The sequence below is a fragment of the Mytilus galloprovincialis genome, chromosome 12 (genome assembly GCF_965363235.1).
Source record: "Mytilus galloprovincialis chromosome 12, xbMytGall1.hap1.1, whole genome shotgun sequence".
Lineage (NCBI taxonomy): Eukaryota > Metazoa > Mollusca > Bivalvia > Mytilida > Mytilidae > Mytilus > Mytilus galloprovincialis.
This window is the reverse complement of record NC_134849.1, coordinates 33,735,312-33,756,378: the sequence shown is the minus strand read 5'-3', so window position 1 is coordinate 33,756,378 and position 21,067 is coordinate 33,735,312. Positions and strand designations below refer to the sequence as shown.

The following is a 21,067-nucleotide window of genomic DNA, read 5'->3' as shown; positions in this document are numbered from 1 at the left end:
TTTCAAGTATTGTCCGAGCACGTAACAGTGTAGTATGGGATATTGATGGAGTTTATAGAATAGAAGATAATAAACCAAAGTATAAAAAATAGAGATTGGCAAAAAAAAAAAAAAAAAAAAAAAAAAAATTAAAAAAATAGTAAAGCATAGAGAATATAATTGGGAGTAAAAAAAAAAATAAAAATAACATTTTTTTTTAAGATGTAGAGCAATGAGCAAAATTTTTTTACAGACAACTGAAATGAATGCCTCCGGGCTCCATCCATACTCTCTGGTATTGTTCTATTGTAAGTTATTTTATTTCAAGCGATCAATAAATACGAATCTTTTTTTAATTGCAGCAATTTGTTGATAATTAACTTCAATATCATTTGTTTAACTGTAAATAGATTCCATGTCGAGTCGATGACGACTAATGTCATTTTCTTATCTAAAATCAATTTGTACATGACAAGACTTCCTGTAAAAAATCAATATCACATTATGCGCGTATTTGTACTGAAGCTAATAATTTTCTGTTAGCTACAAATTTACAAAGATCAGAATTACGCGAAGACTTCAAGGAATAACATGATTACTTTTATACTACAAATCGTAAATTGGTGAATAAATACATATTTGAAACAGGCTATAGAAATTATTGTTTTGATTTCCCCTCATTGGTTAATCTTTGAAAAGGTTCAAGGTCGCTTACGAAGGCAGTACACAATATAGTTTTGACATAAGAACTATAAGAAGTTATTTAAAGTTTTACACGTAGTGATGTACTTCGCTGACCCTGGCTAGTGGATATAATTAAGAGGAATTTATTTGTTTAATTATGTGGATTACAAAATATTCAAAATGAATTGGATGTGTCATAAATTTGTGATTTCTACTTCTGTGATATTTTTATTTATGTACGAATTTTCGGAGGAATTATCTGGGGATAGTCAAAAAGAGTTCAACCAAAGATTTCCAGGTGAGAATTCAGGTGTACACGATATTTTATTGCGAATTATTATTATGTAATAATATACCTAGGAGTTTAATGGAAAGATATATTAGATGTGACTCCTTGAGTATACAATGAGCGTGATGTTTATATTTTGTGTAATAGCATATTAACCTATGTCGCTTCTCGCATGTAATAAACACGTTGTTACACAATAAAATACAAATCAATTATAATTATCCAATGTAAAGACAAATCTCTTAGTTAATAAAACGGACAGGAATAATCATTTGATTACACGTATTTTTACTGATCTTACAAATTAAATAATAATCATGAGAATAAATCAATTTAAAGTTTAAAATTAGAACAAAATTAAAGTCAATGTGTCTTCTAATTTGAAATCACAATTTACAACCATTCAAACAAAATAGTCTTTTTTGTTCCTGTTCATTAAAAACCTCTAACCTACTAGTCAAATTTACTTTCCAGAAAAAAGGAAGACATGTTTAGATTTTCCAAATTTTAAAGGCCTTTGTTTATTTGAATTTAAATATAAACCATTATTATTCATTAATAGTTATTTCATATTTACACTTATCAAAAATATTGTATGCGAAACCAGGGACTTATATTTGTCAATGTTTGTCCCATGTTAAAACAAACAATATGTTACATGTATGTTATTTGTAAATATTTACATATTCTTTATTCGTAAATATTTACATTTACATTGTCTTTAGTTAGGAATACATGTAGTCCAAATAATTTTGACGTCTGGCAAGGCGTCCCAGAAAAAAAATAAAATAGCCTTGCCAGACGTCATAATTATTTGGACTAGAATACATGTAGCTGTACATAGCCATTTGATACATGTATGTAGTCTCAACAACATGCATGGGTATGACATACATGACATAAATGACAGACATGACATACATGAGATACATGACATAAATGACAATGTGTATAAATCTGAAATACAAACAAACCAGGAATGATTTCAAATATCAGCAAATGAATTATAATAGTGAATCCAATATCACTTTCATAATTAATTTATAAACCTGTAAAAGACAACTTCATTTTTTGTTTTTTTTGTTTTATAACAAATTTAAACATTAAGGGAATCTTGAGTCTTAAAAATGTGCAACAATGTACATTGTATAATAAAGAGAAAGAATATATATCCTTGATAAAAGAGAAAGGAGATGTGATATGACTGCCAATGAGACAATTAATAAACTGAATTTAAAATTGGAATTTCTTATCTTAAATTACTTGAATTACCAGTTTTCTTGCCAAAGGACAGTGTTTTTTTCCCCTAAGTGTTCAGGATTTATCCATAAATGTAAACTGGCTGTGTTGAAATATCCAAAAAATTCTGAAAGTGGCACTAATAAATCGAGAGGTTGAAATTAACAAAATTTAAAAGTAATGCTAATTGATTAATTAATAATTTTACTGACCCTTAACTCAAATAACATTTGCCCTTTTATACTACATGTATATACATGTTAGTGAAGATATAGTCACGATAGGCAATGTGGTCAGTAAGTCTGTTCAACGGGCCCTGCTATTAAAATTTTACTGGCTGTGGGCTATAGTGGACCAGTGCTTAAGTCAACCCTTGCTAATACATGTATGAGGCAGACATTACCTGTGAATGGGGACGAAGTCTGTATTAATTTTTTTTAATTCAAACTTGTTGATAAAAGAAACGGAAATACCGTAACGTTTCCGATATTGGTTCTGTTGTTAGGGATTTAGTTGTGACGTTATTTAAGTGATGACGTCATATTCAATGTAAACAAAGAAACGCTGTTATAAATTCAGATAACGTTTTTTCATATCAAAAAATTATTAAAAATGATTGGGTGTTGAATTCGTTGTTGATAAATATACATTTAATTCAAAGTCTCATGCTAAAAAGACTGGAAATGGAAATAGATCTGAAAAAAAAGTTAACTATTTTGAGTTCATTTAGTAGAATGAAAAATTCGGGAAATTTCCCGATTTTTTTAAAATTTTTTTTTATTGATTTTTCTACCATCAATTTAAACAATTATAAAGTACATGTACATGTAATAACCAACATGTATAACACCATTTCTCTAATTCTTGTCAATTGATCCCTTTCTGCACCCATTGTATAAAAATAAATTAATCAACGTGTGGTTCGTTTGATCTCAGTACTTCATTGGTTAAAATCTGATTTTGACGTCAAATTTTCTTGCTTTCCTCTGAATTTCCTATTGTGACGCATGAAAAAGGCGACCATGCCTGATGACATCACATTAGAAAGAACACATCTTTTGGCAGATCATTCGAAAAGATGGATATAAGTTTGCATGCATATACATGTTAGAAAATCATTAGAGAAAAAGATTCCACCACCAAATCTCGTGCAATACAATATACATGTATCCACTCTCGACAGTTAAATTTTAAATATTTAACCGCTCGGGCAAGCCATCACGTTTTAAATTTGAAAATTTAACTTTCTCTAGTGGATAAATATCGTATTAAACTCGATTCAGTGGTAGAATCTATATGTATTAAACATTTATATTGCCACATTGTACAAATGTAGCCAGGCTGGTAGTCGATGCATTGGCACAACTTCCAAATAGCCTTCCTTCAACTCTCCACTAATTACATGATATAGCTGGCATGGCTGGTGATATAAAAAACAGTATGTTATGCCTCATTACAAAGAATGTAGATACAGTAGGTTCACCAATTACCTACATAACAGATGTCTAAGTTCCTTTTCTTGATTTACTGATAAGCTGGCAGTAACTTTCAGTATAAATTTATCCTTTTTGTATTAAAATGTACTCAAATGTTCTAAACTCTCTTGTATGTCTTCATGCCATTTAATTTTCTCCACTGTAACAAAAATATAATGTGTTATTGTTGAGTAGATTTTATTTATCCATATGTCAAAATATTATTTATAAACATGCTAAATGTTCCAGTACACTGTGAAACACACAGCTGACAATACATAGGATTAGTTGACTTCTATCCTTTATTTGTCTATGAATATGATGAATAGATTAAAGAATAAATGAATCAACCAATTAAACTCATTACGTACCCAATTATAAGTTAGATGATACATGTATATGAAGTTTCAAAAGTACATATTTTTACATGAACATGATGTATAAAGAGCCTCCTTATTATTATAAGGTGGTGGATCATTCACCAAGACATCAGTGGCAGGTCCAGAAATTTTCATAAGTGGGGGCCCACTGACCATGCTGACTGCCTAAGAGGGAGGCCGCTCCAGTCATGCTTCAGTAATTCCCTGTATAATCAAACAAATTTTTCCCAGAAAAGGGGGACTCTGATCATGAGGCCCCCTCTAAATCCGCCTCTAGACATGGGACTAATAATACATTTATCTTTTAGTCCTAAGGACCCTAATCATCATGATCATGTTAATGACTAGACATTTATTTTTTACTGGTTTGGAAAAAATGTCCATGGACAATATATACATGATATACATTATATACAGTACTTAGTATATGGGCAGAATGGTGATGTATGTATATATATGTTTAATGATTGTGTAAATAACCTTTGCTAACAATTTTCATACACCTTAATGCTAATCCCGGCTCACCCAGCCACTTGAACTTTTGATGTCAACAATCACTTTTCCATTGTGGCGTCAGATATTTTGCTTTATGAAGTCAAAATTTTACGGGAACCAGTGTGCTATCCAGTAATGGCGGACAAATAGCGATAAGGTGTATGTACAAAATGTATATATATACTTCTTAAGAGACATTTAGGAAGTAATAATCTCAGTTTGATGATTGATCATGATCAAGGTTTCAAACGAGTTTTCCTTTAAGGGAGCTACCATTTGATTTTTATGGGGGGGCTAGGATGAAATTTGAAAAAAATAGGCAGGACAGGAGTTTTGAGTAAAAAAAAAAGGCAGGATGAGCAATTTGGTAAAAAAAAAAAGGCAGGATGACAATTTGTGTAAAAAAAGTCAGGATAAACTAGTAAATAAAAAGGCAGGACCGAATAGAGTAAAAAATAAAAAGGCAGGACAGAGATTACAACTAAAAAAAAAAGCAGGACAAAATTTTTCATCCTAGCCCCCCCATAAAAATCAAATGGTAGCTCCCTAAAATCAATGGTCTTTGTGAGCATTTTATTATAGTACATGCAGTACAGTCATACTAGTGCTATTAATCATTACTTATATCATGTATATTGTGATTTTAAATTGAAAGATACTTTGTTTAAATTCTGCCTGCAATAATTTCCTGACTAAAATTCTAACATGACAACAACTGATTAACTAAGGCCAAAAAAAAATATGTCTGTTTCCTGCTTCCAAGGCAAATAAATCAGGGTCGGTAGGTCGGGATTTTTTTTTTTTTTTTTTTTTTTTTTTTTTATTTTTGCACTCCCTGTCAGATTTGCAGTCGGTTACATGTCATGTTTGGTTAGGGTCCTGTACCCCAAAATGATTTAATTCCTTTAAAGAAGCTTTAATTGAATAATCCTCCCAGTGCTGACATTTTTTAAACCTTAATTGTAGCACATTTGTGCTGGGAGCAGCCATTTTGATTGTTTGGGCATAGTAAAATACGGATCTGGAGATTGGACCGGAAATGCAATTTTTTTCCGGATTTGAATAAAAAGATCTAGGGTCGGGGGGTTTGAGTCAGGGTCGGTCGGGAAACAGGAAACAGACATATATTTTTTTTTGGCCTAAAAAGAGATCACATATGAAAGTTATCTCCCTTGTTGGTAATTTGTTATTGGTTAAGAAACACTTCAAAATTGATAAAGCTGAACATCATGTACATGAAGAGTTTTATTGCTGAATAATCATGTTACAGGTCCTATATAAACATAATAAAAACAACATGTGCCAAAGTATATCAATTCAAAATCAATTTATATTGAAGAAATAGGTTTTGGAAAAGCAATTAAGTTACATAATATCAAATTATAAACTGCTATAATTTTCACACTCTTATGATGAGCTGCAGTAAATTTTTTGAACTTGTAAAAAATGAAATTAAGGCAGAGTTTTTTTATTACCGTTTCAACTACTAACCAAATAACCGAACATATCATTTTGTAATGTATACCCAGGCAATTATGGGTCAGTTTTCAAAAATTAGAACTCGTCCTTTCTGTCATGTCTGTCTTGCATAAAAAGTATTACCATTGGTTACAGCTTTAAAAGTTCCTTATATCAAAATAAGAACAAATTAAAGAAAATGAATAGTCTTACATGTTGTATTTCACATGTTTCAGCTATTAACATCATGATTAACTGTATCAACATTAATATTAGATTCATGATCTCAATACAATAGACAACTTTCGAGTTCGATGCATTTCCGTCAAAAACTCAGGTTTTAGTGAACATCATTTGTGCGTTTTTTCCGGTGACGGATGAACTCGAAAATGGTCAATTATGACTATCCTTAACAAAGTTTAAAATGATTTTTATGCGAATTTCAAAGGTGTTTTACATGAATTTTATGGCTTAAATGTTCAGGACTTTCTACAAACCTATACCAGCCTTAAACAGTCTTTAGAAAATGAAAAGTAAAGTCAACAGATAAAAAACCAACACTTTAATTAAGAAAGTATATTCAAATGAAATGCATGTACACTTACATCCTGTTTATGGCTATATTATGTACTTGTATTGATCAAAATGATATTTGTGATACAAAATATGAGAAATATTCATCGCATTAATTAACTATAAATTTCTACCTCATATCTACGTCAATGTATGTGGACATTTGCCATGGTCAAACCAATTTGAGTGGAATTATTATATTGACTATCAATATAATACTTCCATGATCATCAAACATAATAAAATTAAAAATAAAGAGTTAAGAGTAAAGAGTTAATTGGATAATTCTTCATGTGTCCTTGTAAATTTAAAGGTATATATAGAATAAACTGACTAAAAGCCTCTGTACTATGTATATCATGTACATGGAAAGGGTGAACAACATGTAAAAAAGTATGGGTTCGCACGATATCGCGCACGATCATATATACATGTACTGTGGATTTATTATTATTTGCAGGATATCGATTTTCGTGGGTTTCTTTGGAACACTGCATGATGAACCACAAATTCAAGACGTGTCCAAATATTTACAATAATTCAAAAATAAATTTACTTGGTATGCATGTATGCAGAGATTGGCAAAACAAACAAGTCAAATATCCACAAAAATTGATACCCACAAATGAACATGCAGATATCAAATTTAAACATATTACATGTAGTTGTATTTTCCATGTACATGGATGTTATGTTTTGAATGTTTCTATTCATGTACATTTTGTACATACATTAAATTGAGAATGGAAATTGGGAATGTGCCAAAGAGACAACAACCCGACCATAGAGCAGACAACAGCAGAAGGTCACCAATGGGTCTTCAATGCAACGACAATGTACATTTACATGATGTACATGTATACTTTCCAACTTCCCATATGAAAAAAGCAAAATTGAAAAAAGATATATGCTCAGGATATATGTCCTTAAATCAATTCATGCAGTTGGTGCATGTAAGTCAATGCAATTTCGCCAATATTTATATTATTGTAAACAACAAAAATAAATAAATTGAATTGTACCAAGTTTACCTCTGGGCCACCGACCACCTTAACCATTAAATTCCTTAACTGTAACACAAATTCATTTGAAGTTAAAAAGCCGACATTTCAATGTAATAACTCAATAAATTATTATTTTTCATATCCTATTTTGATTTTAAACATGTTAAATGCAAGTTGAAAAGTAATAAATTCTTTCCATAAATACATGTAGTCTTTTATGAAAATTGAAATATATTATCATCAGACATCAGTGATTTGTCAAAGGCAAGAAAGTATTGATCTTTTTATCATCAATCTTTAGAAAAAAACTTACTGAACTTCTCTTTTAGTTCTTCTATTTTCAAAGTCTAATTGATCTATTTCATATGCTATAACCGAACTCTGATTTGAGAGGATAATTATTTGATATTAAGCATGCACACATTTGATATAGATGAAGCAAAAGTAAAAGATGTATATCGGATGTCAGCTAGCTGCTCAAAAATATTTTAAATGTTAAATTTATTGTAATCATGTCAGATTCATTATATTTCAAAATGAAATTGACTGCTGTACATTTCTGCATGTCCATCTTTATTGTCATTTTCAAATTGGTGTCACAAATATACAAACTGAATTTATTCCTGATAAAATTGACTGTTGTTTGTATTTAATCCCTCAAACATTGAATGAGTTATAAATATTTCAAGGTCTAAAAATAAATCAAAGCTTATATTCTCTTTGTTCTATCATTTAAAAAATACAGATTAAAGAGGTCTGTTACAATAAATTACTGATTTTCTTGGGGCCGGGGCAGGATGATTTTTCAAAGACCTTATATATAATACATTAGGGAGTCTTGTAATTCTACATTTTCTCATGTTTCTGCACATAAATTTATCTTTGTGAACGATTTAATATTGAATTTTGAAGGGCAGATGATTCATTTTCATCTTTTTTTGGAATTTTTTATTTTAAGATTGAATACCAGTTAAAAGAAAAGAAGATGTGGTATTATTCCCCAAAATAATTATGAATATATATACTGCTTTCCACAAGACTTGACTAGAGACTAAATGGCAAAAGAGGTTACATGCACAGATCACCATATTGGCCTTTATTTAGCATTATTATGAACAAAACCCTGAGCCAACTGGCACGCTATAAAAACTTTAAAGGCCTCAAGATGACTTAATTGTAGAAGAAAAGATGAATAAATCTTCAATTAATGATCAAATTTTTAAAAACAACAAATTCATCAACAAAAACAAAAGTTAAGTTCAAGAATTGAAGTTAATCATTTTTGGAAATTTGCCAGACCTCAACAACATGAACAAAGTCTAGATCTTTGGTAAATAACTAGACCAGTTCAAAAACCTTTTTATCAGTTGGTCATGTCCAAACAGAATGGACAGTTCATTGTATGGTGAAAGTTCTTTGGCTTTGCCACCATTCTGATATTGGCCTGATTAATACTGAATGCTGGTAAACTGTGTATTGGGTTTTTATCCTTAATTGATTTCCCTCTGATAATATTGGTGCATTGTCTGTAAATGAAAGGTTTCTCTATCTCAATGTTTAAAGGCGACTGACCGATTATTTAAGTGTTATTAATATCCCTGAAGACTATTAGATTAAATATATGATTAAATCGTGTTTACAGAAAGAGTAAAAATAGTAGGCTTAAAGATTTTTATAAAAGATAATCATGATAGATATCATTGTATACATGTATATATATATATATATATATCATGTATATCAGAGTTTAAATAAACATAGGCTCAATGATTGTATTCACATTAAAAATTTAATACATAAAGTACACATTTAATAGTCATTGTTAGTAAAAATTAGGACCATGATGAAATTTTAATTTCTAAATATAATTTGTTGTAAAACTTGCATTCATTTGAACTAGTAGAGTATAAAAAAGAAGACCTCATTTTGTGTGTCTCTTCCTTCCACAATAAATTATATATATATAATCATCATGCCTCTGTGTCCTATATGTAACATGCATAGTCGCATTTGTCATCCATTCTTATGATTATTCAGATTGAGTTATTTTGGGAGAAAAATGACAAAAAGCGTGTCCAGATATTGATTCCGTCACCAGACTGACTTTTGGTCAAAGATAGGTTTTCCGGTTTTAAACATGCACAACTACAACCAATCATATTATGGATAACAAAAATGAAAAATAAATAAGCCAATCAGAGCGTTCTCATTGTTATGGTTTATGGATCAATCGTATGATGGACAACAAAAATGAAAAATAAATAAGCCAATCAGATTGTCCTCCATATTATGTTTTTTGTATCGCAAGAACCACAACTATTATACCTCCTTAGAGAGGACACTTATTTTTTGCGTTTATCTACATGTAAGCTACAATTATAATACTATGATATATAGAGACTTTCTGTATTATTCTGTCTACTGTTATCTTTGAAATGACTATTTAAGGGGTCATACCAGTTGCATATATATTGAAATAAGTAAAACATGTGGAAAAAAGAATGTGTCCATAGCATATGGATGCCACATCGGCACTATCATTTTCTATGTTCAGTGGAACGTGAAATTGAGTAACATCTCTAATTTGGCATTCAAAATTAGAAAGATTATATCATAGGGAACATAATTATTTACTAAGTTTCGAGTTGATTGAACTTCCAACTTCACCAAAAACTACCTCGACCAAAAAGTTAAACCTGAAGCCGGACAGACGGACGGACGAACGAATGAACAGTCGCACAGACTAGGAAACATAATACCTTTAAATGGAGCATAAAAATTTATTGTTGAAAGTGAAAGTAGTGATTTGGCTAAAACAGGGGTGTGGAAATATTTGCTGTGGGCACTTGTCCCTGGGCAAGTAAAACTGTAAAGTTCACTTGTCCAGAAAAAAAGTTACTTGCCCTGATGGTCCCAATAAATATTGAAGTATTATCTATTTTCGGTATTATGTAATATTTATCGTCATGAACCATTGGTTTCTTTTACATAAATTTAACATCTTTATACATTTTGAACATGTTGAAATTAGTTCTATATTTCTGTTGGATTTGAACTTTGTCTTTTATATTATTTTACTTGTCCACGGGCAACCCAGACAAAAATAATTACTTGTCCGGTTGTTCAAATGTACGAGTCGGGCGAGTCGGGCATAGCATTTCCACACCCCTGTAAAATGAAAGTAGGGTGGAGACTTAAAGGGACTTTTTCATGATGTCAGGATCAGGTGTTTTTAATTTGAGGACCCCTCCGACGCGTGACCCGTCAAATTAGCCTTCGTCATTTATACAAGATTCAAATCCTACCAATTGGCATGTTAATTGGGCTCTCAAAAGAAAAAAGCACTGATGGATTGTCCTATAGAAGCATATTTATTTTTGTTAGAATAATAATGGTCTATAAGCATGCAGTTACATTTATTTTATGTTTGAAGCGGTGCAAATTTTTAATTTGATAATTTGATTGGACTTTTACAAAGAAAATGCATTGTAGCAAAGGGGTAGAATAATTGTGGTTTGAGGCCAGAGACATGAACATAATTGAATTTAACAGAAAGGAAAGAGATAACAGACTTTAAAGAACAAAAGTGAGGGGGCTTTTGATACCTTTTATGAAATTCTCCAGATATAATATCTTTTACAAAAATTATCCTACAACAGTTTACAACTGTATATGCCTGCAATTTCGTGGGCGTGATCTAGTTGATATTTATAATGCTATTGATAAATATGCCATTAAACTTAGTATGGAAAGATAAGGCCTATATTTAAGGTAAAAATAACTTTTTATGCTAAAATGGTAGAAATTGGAGGTACAATTACAGAACTTAATTTGCATTGCAGATTTTGTGATAAAACATATAATTCATAGTTGCCATGGAACTTTATCTAGATAACAAAGAAAAAAATTGTACACATATTAGCTTAAATTCTCTTCTGCTCAGGAGACATTTGAATGAAGTGCTTGTAAAATACACCACTGCCTCAGGTTACAATGTACATGATGGGGGGGCTGGAAGGTTTAGCAAATTTTAATACATACAAATTTCACCATTCAAACCAACCTGATTAACATGATCAATCCAGTGGTTGTAGTTGACTGCCACCTGACAAAACAAATCATGATAACTGTCTTTTTTTCTTTATTTAAAATTATTAAAAGCTAAGTACATAAAGTAATAATAGGCTAGGTATTGTTCTCTTTTCATATTTAAAGAATGATGTTTAGAATCAAAACTTTCTTAGCTATCAAAGAAAGGTGTGTGTTTTAAAAGAAAAGATTGAAATTAAGCAATAAATAATATTATTATTTGGTGTTCCTAAATCATGTATATGTATAGATTCTACCACTGCATCGAGTGTAATACAATATTTATCCACTCGAGACTGTTAAATTTTCAACTTTAAAACGGGAGGCTCGCAGAGCGTTTTAAATATTTAATTAAAATTTTACTGTCGAGAGTGGATAAATGTCGTATTACACGTGATTTGGTGGTGGAATCTGTTTCTCTAATGATTTTCAAACAATACGCAGGCAATTTTTTTCCTTCTTTGCGACTGATCTGCAAAAAGATGTGTTCTTTCTATGTGACGTCATCAGGCATGGTCGCCATTTTTCATTCCGTCACAATAGGAAATTCAGAGGAAAATAAGAAAATTTGACGTCATAATCGAATTTTAACCAATGAAGATTATGAGATCAAACGAACCACACATTGATTAAATATTTTTATACAATGGGTGTAGAAAGGGATAAATTGGTGAAGAATTAGAGAAATATATATATATATGTCATAACTGATATAGAAATTGAAAAAGAGATACAAATATAAACATGTTCACTAACAATAAAATGATGTACATGCATTTTGTGTTTTTATGCCAAGTATACCATTATTTGTTTTATATTTTTTGAAAAATCTTCAATTGTTGATCTTTTTTTAATTTTAGACAAACCCTTTCCGAACCATAACTTAATATATGAAAGGAATGTGACTTGTGGTGAACACAGTTCGGGAAGCTTTCCAAGTCTGACATGGACATGTGCGGATGTAAAGTAAGTACATGTACAACATAAAACGAAAATCCTCCATTAACAAAAAATGGTCATAATTTTGATATTGTTTGAACTAATAATATCCCTATTCAAATCAAAAAGGAACTTGAAGCTTTTTTTATGGTGACATGATATTTTATCTAAATGGAAACAAGACAAGCTTTTTTGAAAGCTAATATTTTTGATTGTCAAAATCTATTTATCTATTTTGATAACAACAATGAACAATAACAGATATAAATGGTTGTCAAAATGTTAGAAATAACAGATTTTGCTAGCTACAAATGTATTACAAATTGGGCAGGGCCTGTGCTAAGTTTTCTCTTTTTATAGAAATTAAACAATTCAACACTGTGATCCTCCTGCTTTTAGGCCTCGGGTTTATATGACTATTTAACAGACTTATTCAGTAAACTGAATACATGTTGCACAAATGGAATGATCTATAACTAAAGCTTTAAAAGGAATCAGACAGTGAATTGATGTAATCACCTAAATGTTTTTATGATGCATTACTCATATTGAAATATTACTAAACATGCTACTTGTCATCAGGAAGGAAAATAAACCTATTAAAAAAATACAATGAAGTCACCGAATTATTCTGTTGAAACTAATCATCTTTATATTTTGCCCTTTTAGAAATGAATCTTATAGCTATATTCTGATTGAATTCATATTTTCATTTTAGGGTTAATCATATCTTCATGTACATTTTGTATCTATAGTTCGTTTCAGATTATTCATGTTATTCAGACTGTTTGTATGATAAACTTAATTTTCTTTCTGTTGTATACCATGTATACTAAATATTCTTTTTTTTTCTTTACCATGTTCACTACATTGTTTTATAGTATACATGAAATTGTATTTTATTTTCTGTTTTCTGATAGTTGTCTCATTGTTTTCTCAACAATGAAAATAATAGTGTTTGTGTGTAATTTTCAAAATACTGTCTGATCACTTATATTATATACATACATGAAAGTTGAAACTTTCTAGGGCTTTGTTTAGTTACTTAACATCTGAATGTATAAATTTAGCATTTCTTTGTACAATTTTTGATTTAGAAAATTAAACTTCAACCAGAAAGCATCATCATTATTGCATAGTAGGAAAAAAGTTGAGACAATTGTTTAAGGAATTTTAGAAATAAAGTACTTGTATAAGATTTTTTTTAGGTATCTGAGAAGCCTACAGTCATGTACTTGTATTTAGTGTTCAAACTGTAAAACAAAAATTTAAATCTGACAAAATATATTTTGAAAGGGTATTACTTTGACCGAATATTGGTTCACTATTACAAATGTGACATGGATGGAGGGTTGTCTCAATGACACTCTTACCACATCTTCATAACACATATCTTTTTACATACTTGTATATTATTCAAGCATATGAAAATAACTGGTATAATTATTATTCCTATTGACTGACATATATACCGGTATGTCTCAACTTTTTTTTTCATTTATCGTGTGTTTATGCCAGCACAATATTCATGATCTTATAGATTGCATTTTATGGCTCTTTTTGTGCATGTACTTAACTTGAGTGTATTATACAATCATGAGATACAACTTGTTAAGGGAGTTCGCTTCTCAGTTTCAAAGTAATTAACTTTTCAAAACACTAGTTTATATTGATAGGGAATTGATAAAGGAATCCAAAGAGCAAATTGAAAAAAAATATATAGGTCACTGTGCTTGTTTTCGAGATATGAGCCATTGAAATTTTGGCGGGAAAAAATTCTCTCTTGACTTTTCATAGCTTTATCATTGACAAGTTGAAGTTCTCAAAAACTGTTAAAAAGTAATTAAAATTTTATTAGACTTTTACAGATGGCTTATCATTATACATGTAAAAGATTTTCAAAAAGAAAAATGGGGGTCACCGGGCAAATTGTTTCAAGGCATTCAAAGGGATAAAATCAGAGGATTCCGAAAATCTGACAAAAAATCCAAAACATGACAAGCCAGCTTCCTTAATGTTTGTTTCAAATTACCTACTTTTCTCAGAAAAACTATAATCATTGGAGGTTTAATATTGCAGCAAAAGTCAGTCATACAATTCATACTTAGTAATTGCTGAAGGGAGCTAGGTTTATTTGTGCTATTTCTTAGGGCACTTTCCAGTGTTAAAGATTATTTTACAATGTACAGCCAAACCACATTTGGTGTTGACAATTTGTATAGTTTATTATAGCTTTTAGCATATTTAGTGTAGACATGCCTTTCCATTATTTATGTTTCCTTATGAGTCATTTATTGCTTTACATGTATATTTAACCACATCTGACGTCTTAGGAACTACATTAACTTTTTCTTTTTTTAATGTATTCATATTTTTTTTTATGGTTCATGTATAATTTTTACTGGAAACAAATCCTGGACTTTCTCAGTTTTAAAACAGAAATATATTCAGGTGACCAAACACTTAAATAAGTGCATGCCAACTTACAATTATCTCCCCTTAAACAAGATCCCTTAATTACCATGAAGATTTATCATACATGTACAAGGGGTAGGGGGTAGGGGCGATGTTGCTCTAATTGTATTTACATATATAGGAATAGAAGAAAATGGAAAGGTTCACTTGTAACTATATAGATATATAATATATATGGGAAAGTCCCTGTCTAAGATATTTTAACTTTTACAGGTGTCATTTACACAGTAACCTTAACACTTAATATACATGATATACATGATTTATCATGTTATATACATATATTATGTAGAAAAATTGTGATTTTTAGGGAATTTTATAAACAGTAGCTGTCAAATGGCTTAACATGTTTAAACTGTGGCTGATTTCTTATTAAATTATGAGCCTGATGAAAAATGATGTCAGATTGTTAAGATATGCAAATTAATTGTCCCAATAAAAGATCACACTTGTGGAAGGAGGCGACATTGCTTGAAACTGTTTTATCAGGAAGAAAAACATAACCTTATTGACACGAAGTCTTCTAACATCTTTAAATGTACCCTCACAGGGAGAATTATTATATTTTATACTTCACCATGTTCACAAAATGTGGAGAGCATGTTTGAACAACATAACCTTCAGTGACATGAACATATTAAACACTATACCGCTTCTAACATGTCTAACATCCAGAGACATATACATATAAATGGACTCCCACAGGGATATTCATTATGTTTTATATGTCTCTATGTCGTAGGGGCATGGTTGAACAACATTATCCTCAGTGATATGAACATGATAATTAAATACTACCTCTTCTAACATCCAGAGACATGCAAAACTTACATGTATAAATGGACTCCCATAGGGATATTTGTTATGTTTTATACTTCACTATATCGTGGCGGGGGGAGGGGGGGATGTTTGAACAACATAGCCTAAGTGACATGAACATGATCATTAAACACTACCTCTTCTAACATCCAGAGACATGCAAAACTTACTATAAATGGAGTCCCATAGGGATATTTATTATGTTTTATACTTCTCTATGTCATGGGGGGCATGGTTGAACAACATACATAACCTTAGTGACATGAACATTATAAACACTACATCTTCTAACATCCTGAGACATGCAAAACTTAATATAAATGGACTCCCACGGGGGTAATTATAAATTTTATATGTCTCTATGTGTGGGGGCCATGGGTGATCAAATAACACTATTTATTTTGCTTTTTATTTATGTTTTGTAATTAAACCAAGATTTCATTAATTATTCATTTACTGCTGGACATTAAACAGCCATCAGCATCATTAATTGTATTTGACACCCTCCTTAATTGTTAAGATATCATCACTTACAGTCATGACAGTGGGGGATCCAGAACTTTTCATAAGGGGGTCCGCTGACTGACCTAAGGGGGAACCGCTTCAGTCATGCTTTAGTGATTTTCTGTATAATCAACCAAATTTCCACAAAAGGGCCCCCCTGGATCCTCCCATGTCTTACATTATGTATGTATCTTAATTGATGTAAAATTAGAAAAACCTAAATAGGCAAACTCAATCATGGGCATATCTTATAAATATTTATAAAATGAAAGTTTTATCTGATTGGTTTAGTAGTTTGTACATGTAAAATAATGTTTTTGTTTTAATTATTAAATTATTCTCAACCGGAATAATGTATGAAATATTTCCCACTGAATGTTAAGCAGGAAACGATCGATCAACATTTTGCCTTAGATTTTATTTAAATGTACATGAATAATCAGGTTACTATTAAGATACTGACATTTCTAGATCTAAATTATTATTGTAAAATAATGTTTTTTTTTCTATCTATCAATCATTGTCATGATTGTCAATTTTCCCATTGTTGAATTATATATGCATGTTCATGTAACTTATTGTATTAGACATATCCATGTATGTAAATATATAGACTGTATTTTATTTAGCTTTAGTGAAATAATTTTCTGTATACCATTTCCTAGTACAGCTAGCATGCTTTATAGTTTAAGTTTGTATATAGCATTACAACAAGTCGTGCAGAAAAAACGATCTTCTTACATGTCTTGTATCTGTGTAAATATATAATGTCTTATAGTTTTATATAGCTTTCGAGAAATAATTTTATATATATATATATATATATATATATAAGATTTTCCCCAATGCAACATTTCTTTGTAGTATAAGTTTGTATACTATGCCTAGCATAATGCGCTGTTGTCTCATTGGCACTCATACCACATTTTCTTACATCTATGAAAAAATATAACTGTATTATATTTAGCTTTAAAGAAACTATTTTCTGTATATAATTTCCCACAACGCAACATTGCTTTGTAGAATAAGTTTGTATTCAAAGCATTGCGCCAAGTCTTACAGAAAAACAGATGTTATCATGCAAGTGATGAAAGAAAACAGACAAAGAATTTACAGACAAGAAAAAGGCGAAGAGAATTTAAAAAAGAAATGATATATGTCTGTTTACATGTGTATTGATGTATGTAAAAGTCAGTTATAACAAATGTAAAACTCATCTGAAATCTCCATCATGTCCATTATTATTTGTAAGATGTCACTTTTTCTTGATTTCTTGTGCAGAGGTGGATTTAAGGGCCTGAGCCCCTTTATGGAGCTACATGTATGGTTAATGCATTATAAACTTTTAGAAATGTTCCACTCAAAAAAATTGCTTAGTGTGAGGGCCTCCACTTTTTCTAAACCTAAGAACTGCATCTGGTGGGTACAGGTGAACCAAATTTGAATGTTCAAAGATCTTTAAATGTATAATAGACATGTAATCTAAGTTTGTCAAACCAAGAAATAAGATATCCACCAAAATTGTTACCCATGAAAATAAATGAGTCCACAGTAACATTGTTTCAGGCTAGAAATGTACAAACAGTTAAAATTCTTTAAACAGCTGTAAACTGAAAATTTTCATCTGTTTTTTGTGCAGTAATTTCCTTTGTTTTCGTCTTCACAGAATGGATAGAATTGTTAATTAATTTTGTATTTGTTAAATGGAAATACTTCAGTCTTTGTTTATAAATGCCATTTATGTTATTTGATATTTATTCTCTCCAGATTACAAATGTTCAAAGAATTAATTTGGCACATGAAGTTAAACTCATCTATGTTTACAAAAGTAAATAAACACACCAGGATAATAGGTAAGGTAGAAAAAGATTAACATGTCATGATCAAGGCTACAAAAGTTTTAAAAACAAATTTTTGCTTTTATCAGAAAACTTAAATTTAACATTAGTGAGATAAATGTGATTTTACAGTACATTTAGTTCAACAGATGTAGTGTGTTGTTGATAGAATGATAAAATACAAAAATCATTAAATGACAAAATCATTGATGTGGATTTCCTATGATTTCCTATCCTATAAATTTTTACCAGATTAAATATTTGTTATGCACTGCACGCTCTGGTTTATCCTTTCTTTAGACTTAAAAAAAAAATCATTTGAATACATAGCACAACCCAAATTAGGCTAGCCCAATCCTTCTTTTCTTTTGATTTTTTTTTCAAATATCAATAAAATCAATAACAAATGAAAATTGAACCCCTTGTCCAGACCCTCTAATGCTAAGATATGGGGATCTTAACCTGCTGCAGTTTTTTTATACTTCAGTCCATACGTTAATCTTGATTTATAATACTCTGCACTTTTTCTGTGTTCAAGGTGTGTATCCATTTAGTAGAAAATAATTACAAGGCTTTGCAAAAAAAAAAAAAAAAAAGACATTGATAAATGGCACTGTCACATTTGCATAAATTGCTTGTATTTAAAAGGACTTGTGTACATGGGGTCAATGGCATGGTAGTAGTTCACGTATTCAAAAGTGCATGTCAACTTGGTATGTTAAAAAACTGCACTGGTTCTCAGATTAATTGACTAAAGTTTGTAGACACATTTGTTATTTTTATAGAAATGTTTTGTGTCTTGTACATTAGATATGAAAAGAAAGTTGATCACATAGTATTGACATACACTAATCTACTTTTTTGATAGTTAGTTGTAAAGCTGACTTACAGAGATATTTTGTTCAAAGTTGGTAGTTAAGGGAAAGATGTCTGTTTTGGCTCTTTCCCAATTCCTGCATATTATAGTTGCTTTGCTAAATTAAGGGTCACCATTTAAAGGCGTTTAAACTGATAAAGTTGTAAGATGTAAATATGACTAGATTCTTACTGGTTTATGCTCTATGCATAAGCATGTTTAAACCTAACACATTCTGTATGCGCCAGAAATTCAGTGGTTGTATTCCCGTTTAAATGGTTTATATTTTTATTATTATAATTTTTGAGGCCGAGAATTTTTGAATTCAAACGAGAAAACTAACGGCCTTATTTATGTAAAAAAAATGAACAAAAAACAAATATGTAACACATAAACAAACGACAACCACTGAATTACATGCTCCTGACTTGGGACAGGCACATACATAGATAATGTGGCGGGGTTAAACATGTTAGCGGGATCCCAACCCTCCCCCTAACATGGGACAGTGGTATAACAGTACAACATAAGAACGAACTATAAAAATCAGTTGAAAAAGGATTAACTCATCAGATGGACAAAAATACAAGTGGACGTGGCCCGGTAATGTTTGTTTTTTTATTATTTAGTTTAAAAGTCAGGCAAATAGATTTCCTGTTTTCATTATTTTACATTCTGTCATTATGAGGCCTTTTATATCTGACTATACCAATATTGGTTTTGATCCTTGTTGAAGGCTTAGTCATTATACACTGACCAATACTTGCTATAACCTAAATGATTGGAGAGTAACAAATCTTTTTTGGCAATCGTACCACATCTTCTGATTTTTATTAGGAACTTGACAACACAATTTGAAAAAACTAACATGTAGAGGTTACAAGAGAACATAAATGTCATCCATTATGTCAAGCTATATTATATTAAGTGATGGTAATGACAGTTCACCAATATAGGAGGGTTTGGATGGGGTTAAATGATTAAAGAATAATGCCCTTAAAAAATGAAGATTAGAGAATAATGCCCTTAAAAAATGAAGATTAGAGAATAACAGGCAAAAAAGATGAAGATTAGAGAAATGCGTGGTCTAATTTTTTGAAGATAAGAGAAAAAAGGGGTTAATTTTTTGAAGATTAGAGAAAAAAAGGGGTTAATTTTTTGAAGATTAGAGAAAAAAAGGGGTAATAATTAAATGTTTACAGAATAACAGACCCCCCCCCCCCTCAAATCCAGATAATCTATGTTTAGATATGCTCTCTTGCAAAAATATATTGTGACAACACCAGATGTCTGAAATCCTCTCATTTTTAGCCATGGGTTGTCAGTTTGTTTTAGATTTATGAGTTTGACTGTCCCTTTGGTATCTTTCGTCCCTCTTTTATAGGTCAGGAGATTATGAATTATTGGTCTAGACTTAGTGTTATTATTGTGAGGGGGGGTCAAGGACATAAAAACATGCACTAGGTGCTGAGTTTGATTACATTGTGTTGTTAAGTTACTGTCTGAGGTTTCTGGATAATCTTGGAAATTTTGGTTAGCCTACCCCTACGGAAGGGAACATACTTTGACAGGTTTTGTTTTTAAAAAGGTATATTTTATCTTATCAAAGAGAAAGGACGTATGCCATCTATGACCACTCAATCTCCCAATAATTTTCTTTACACATGTTCCAGTGGCAGTTTCAAAACTTTTCATTGCCAGGGATGGGGGCATTCACTGCCAAAGAGGGGACCCCCTCCAGTCATGTTTAGTCCCCTCAAATAAATAAAAGTTATTCTGCAACGTTATCTACAAAAACAAACTTAAGCAAACCTTTCAATATTTGTGTTTTTTTTATATTGTCAAACCGCCACATCTCTAAGAGGATGTTGAACAAAGACATTATTAGCAAACACTTGTATAGAAAAAATGTCAAGGACTTCCCTCTCCTTTTAGTACATTGTGACAACAATACTTGTCTTCAAAGTACTA

General features: G+C 30.7%; 1 protein-coding gene across 1 annotated transcript in view; it reads left to right on the top strand.

Annotated features, from left to right (window-relative positions):
• Positions 1-684: 684 nt before the first annotated feature.
• Positions 685-21,067, top strand: part of LOC143055602 (uncharacterized) — a 49,133-nt gene continuing 28,750 nt past the window's right edge. Inside the window, exons 1-2 of the mRNA XM_076228767.1 lie at positions 685-961; positions 12,526-12,631. Of these exons, the coding sequence (XP_076084882.1) occupies positions 844-961; positions 12,526-12,631 (224 nt within the window). The 5' untranslated portion in view covers positions 685-843. The remainder of the gene's footprint in view (positions 962-12,525; positions 12,632-21,067) is intronic.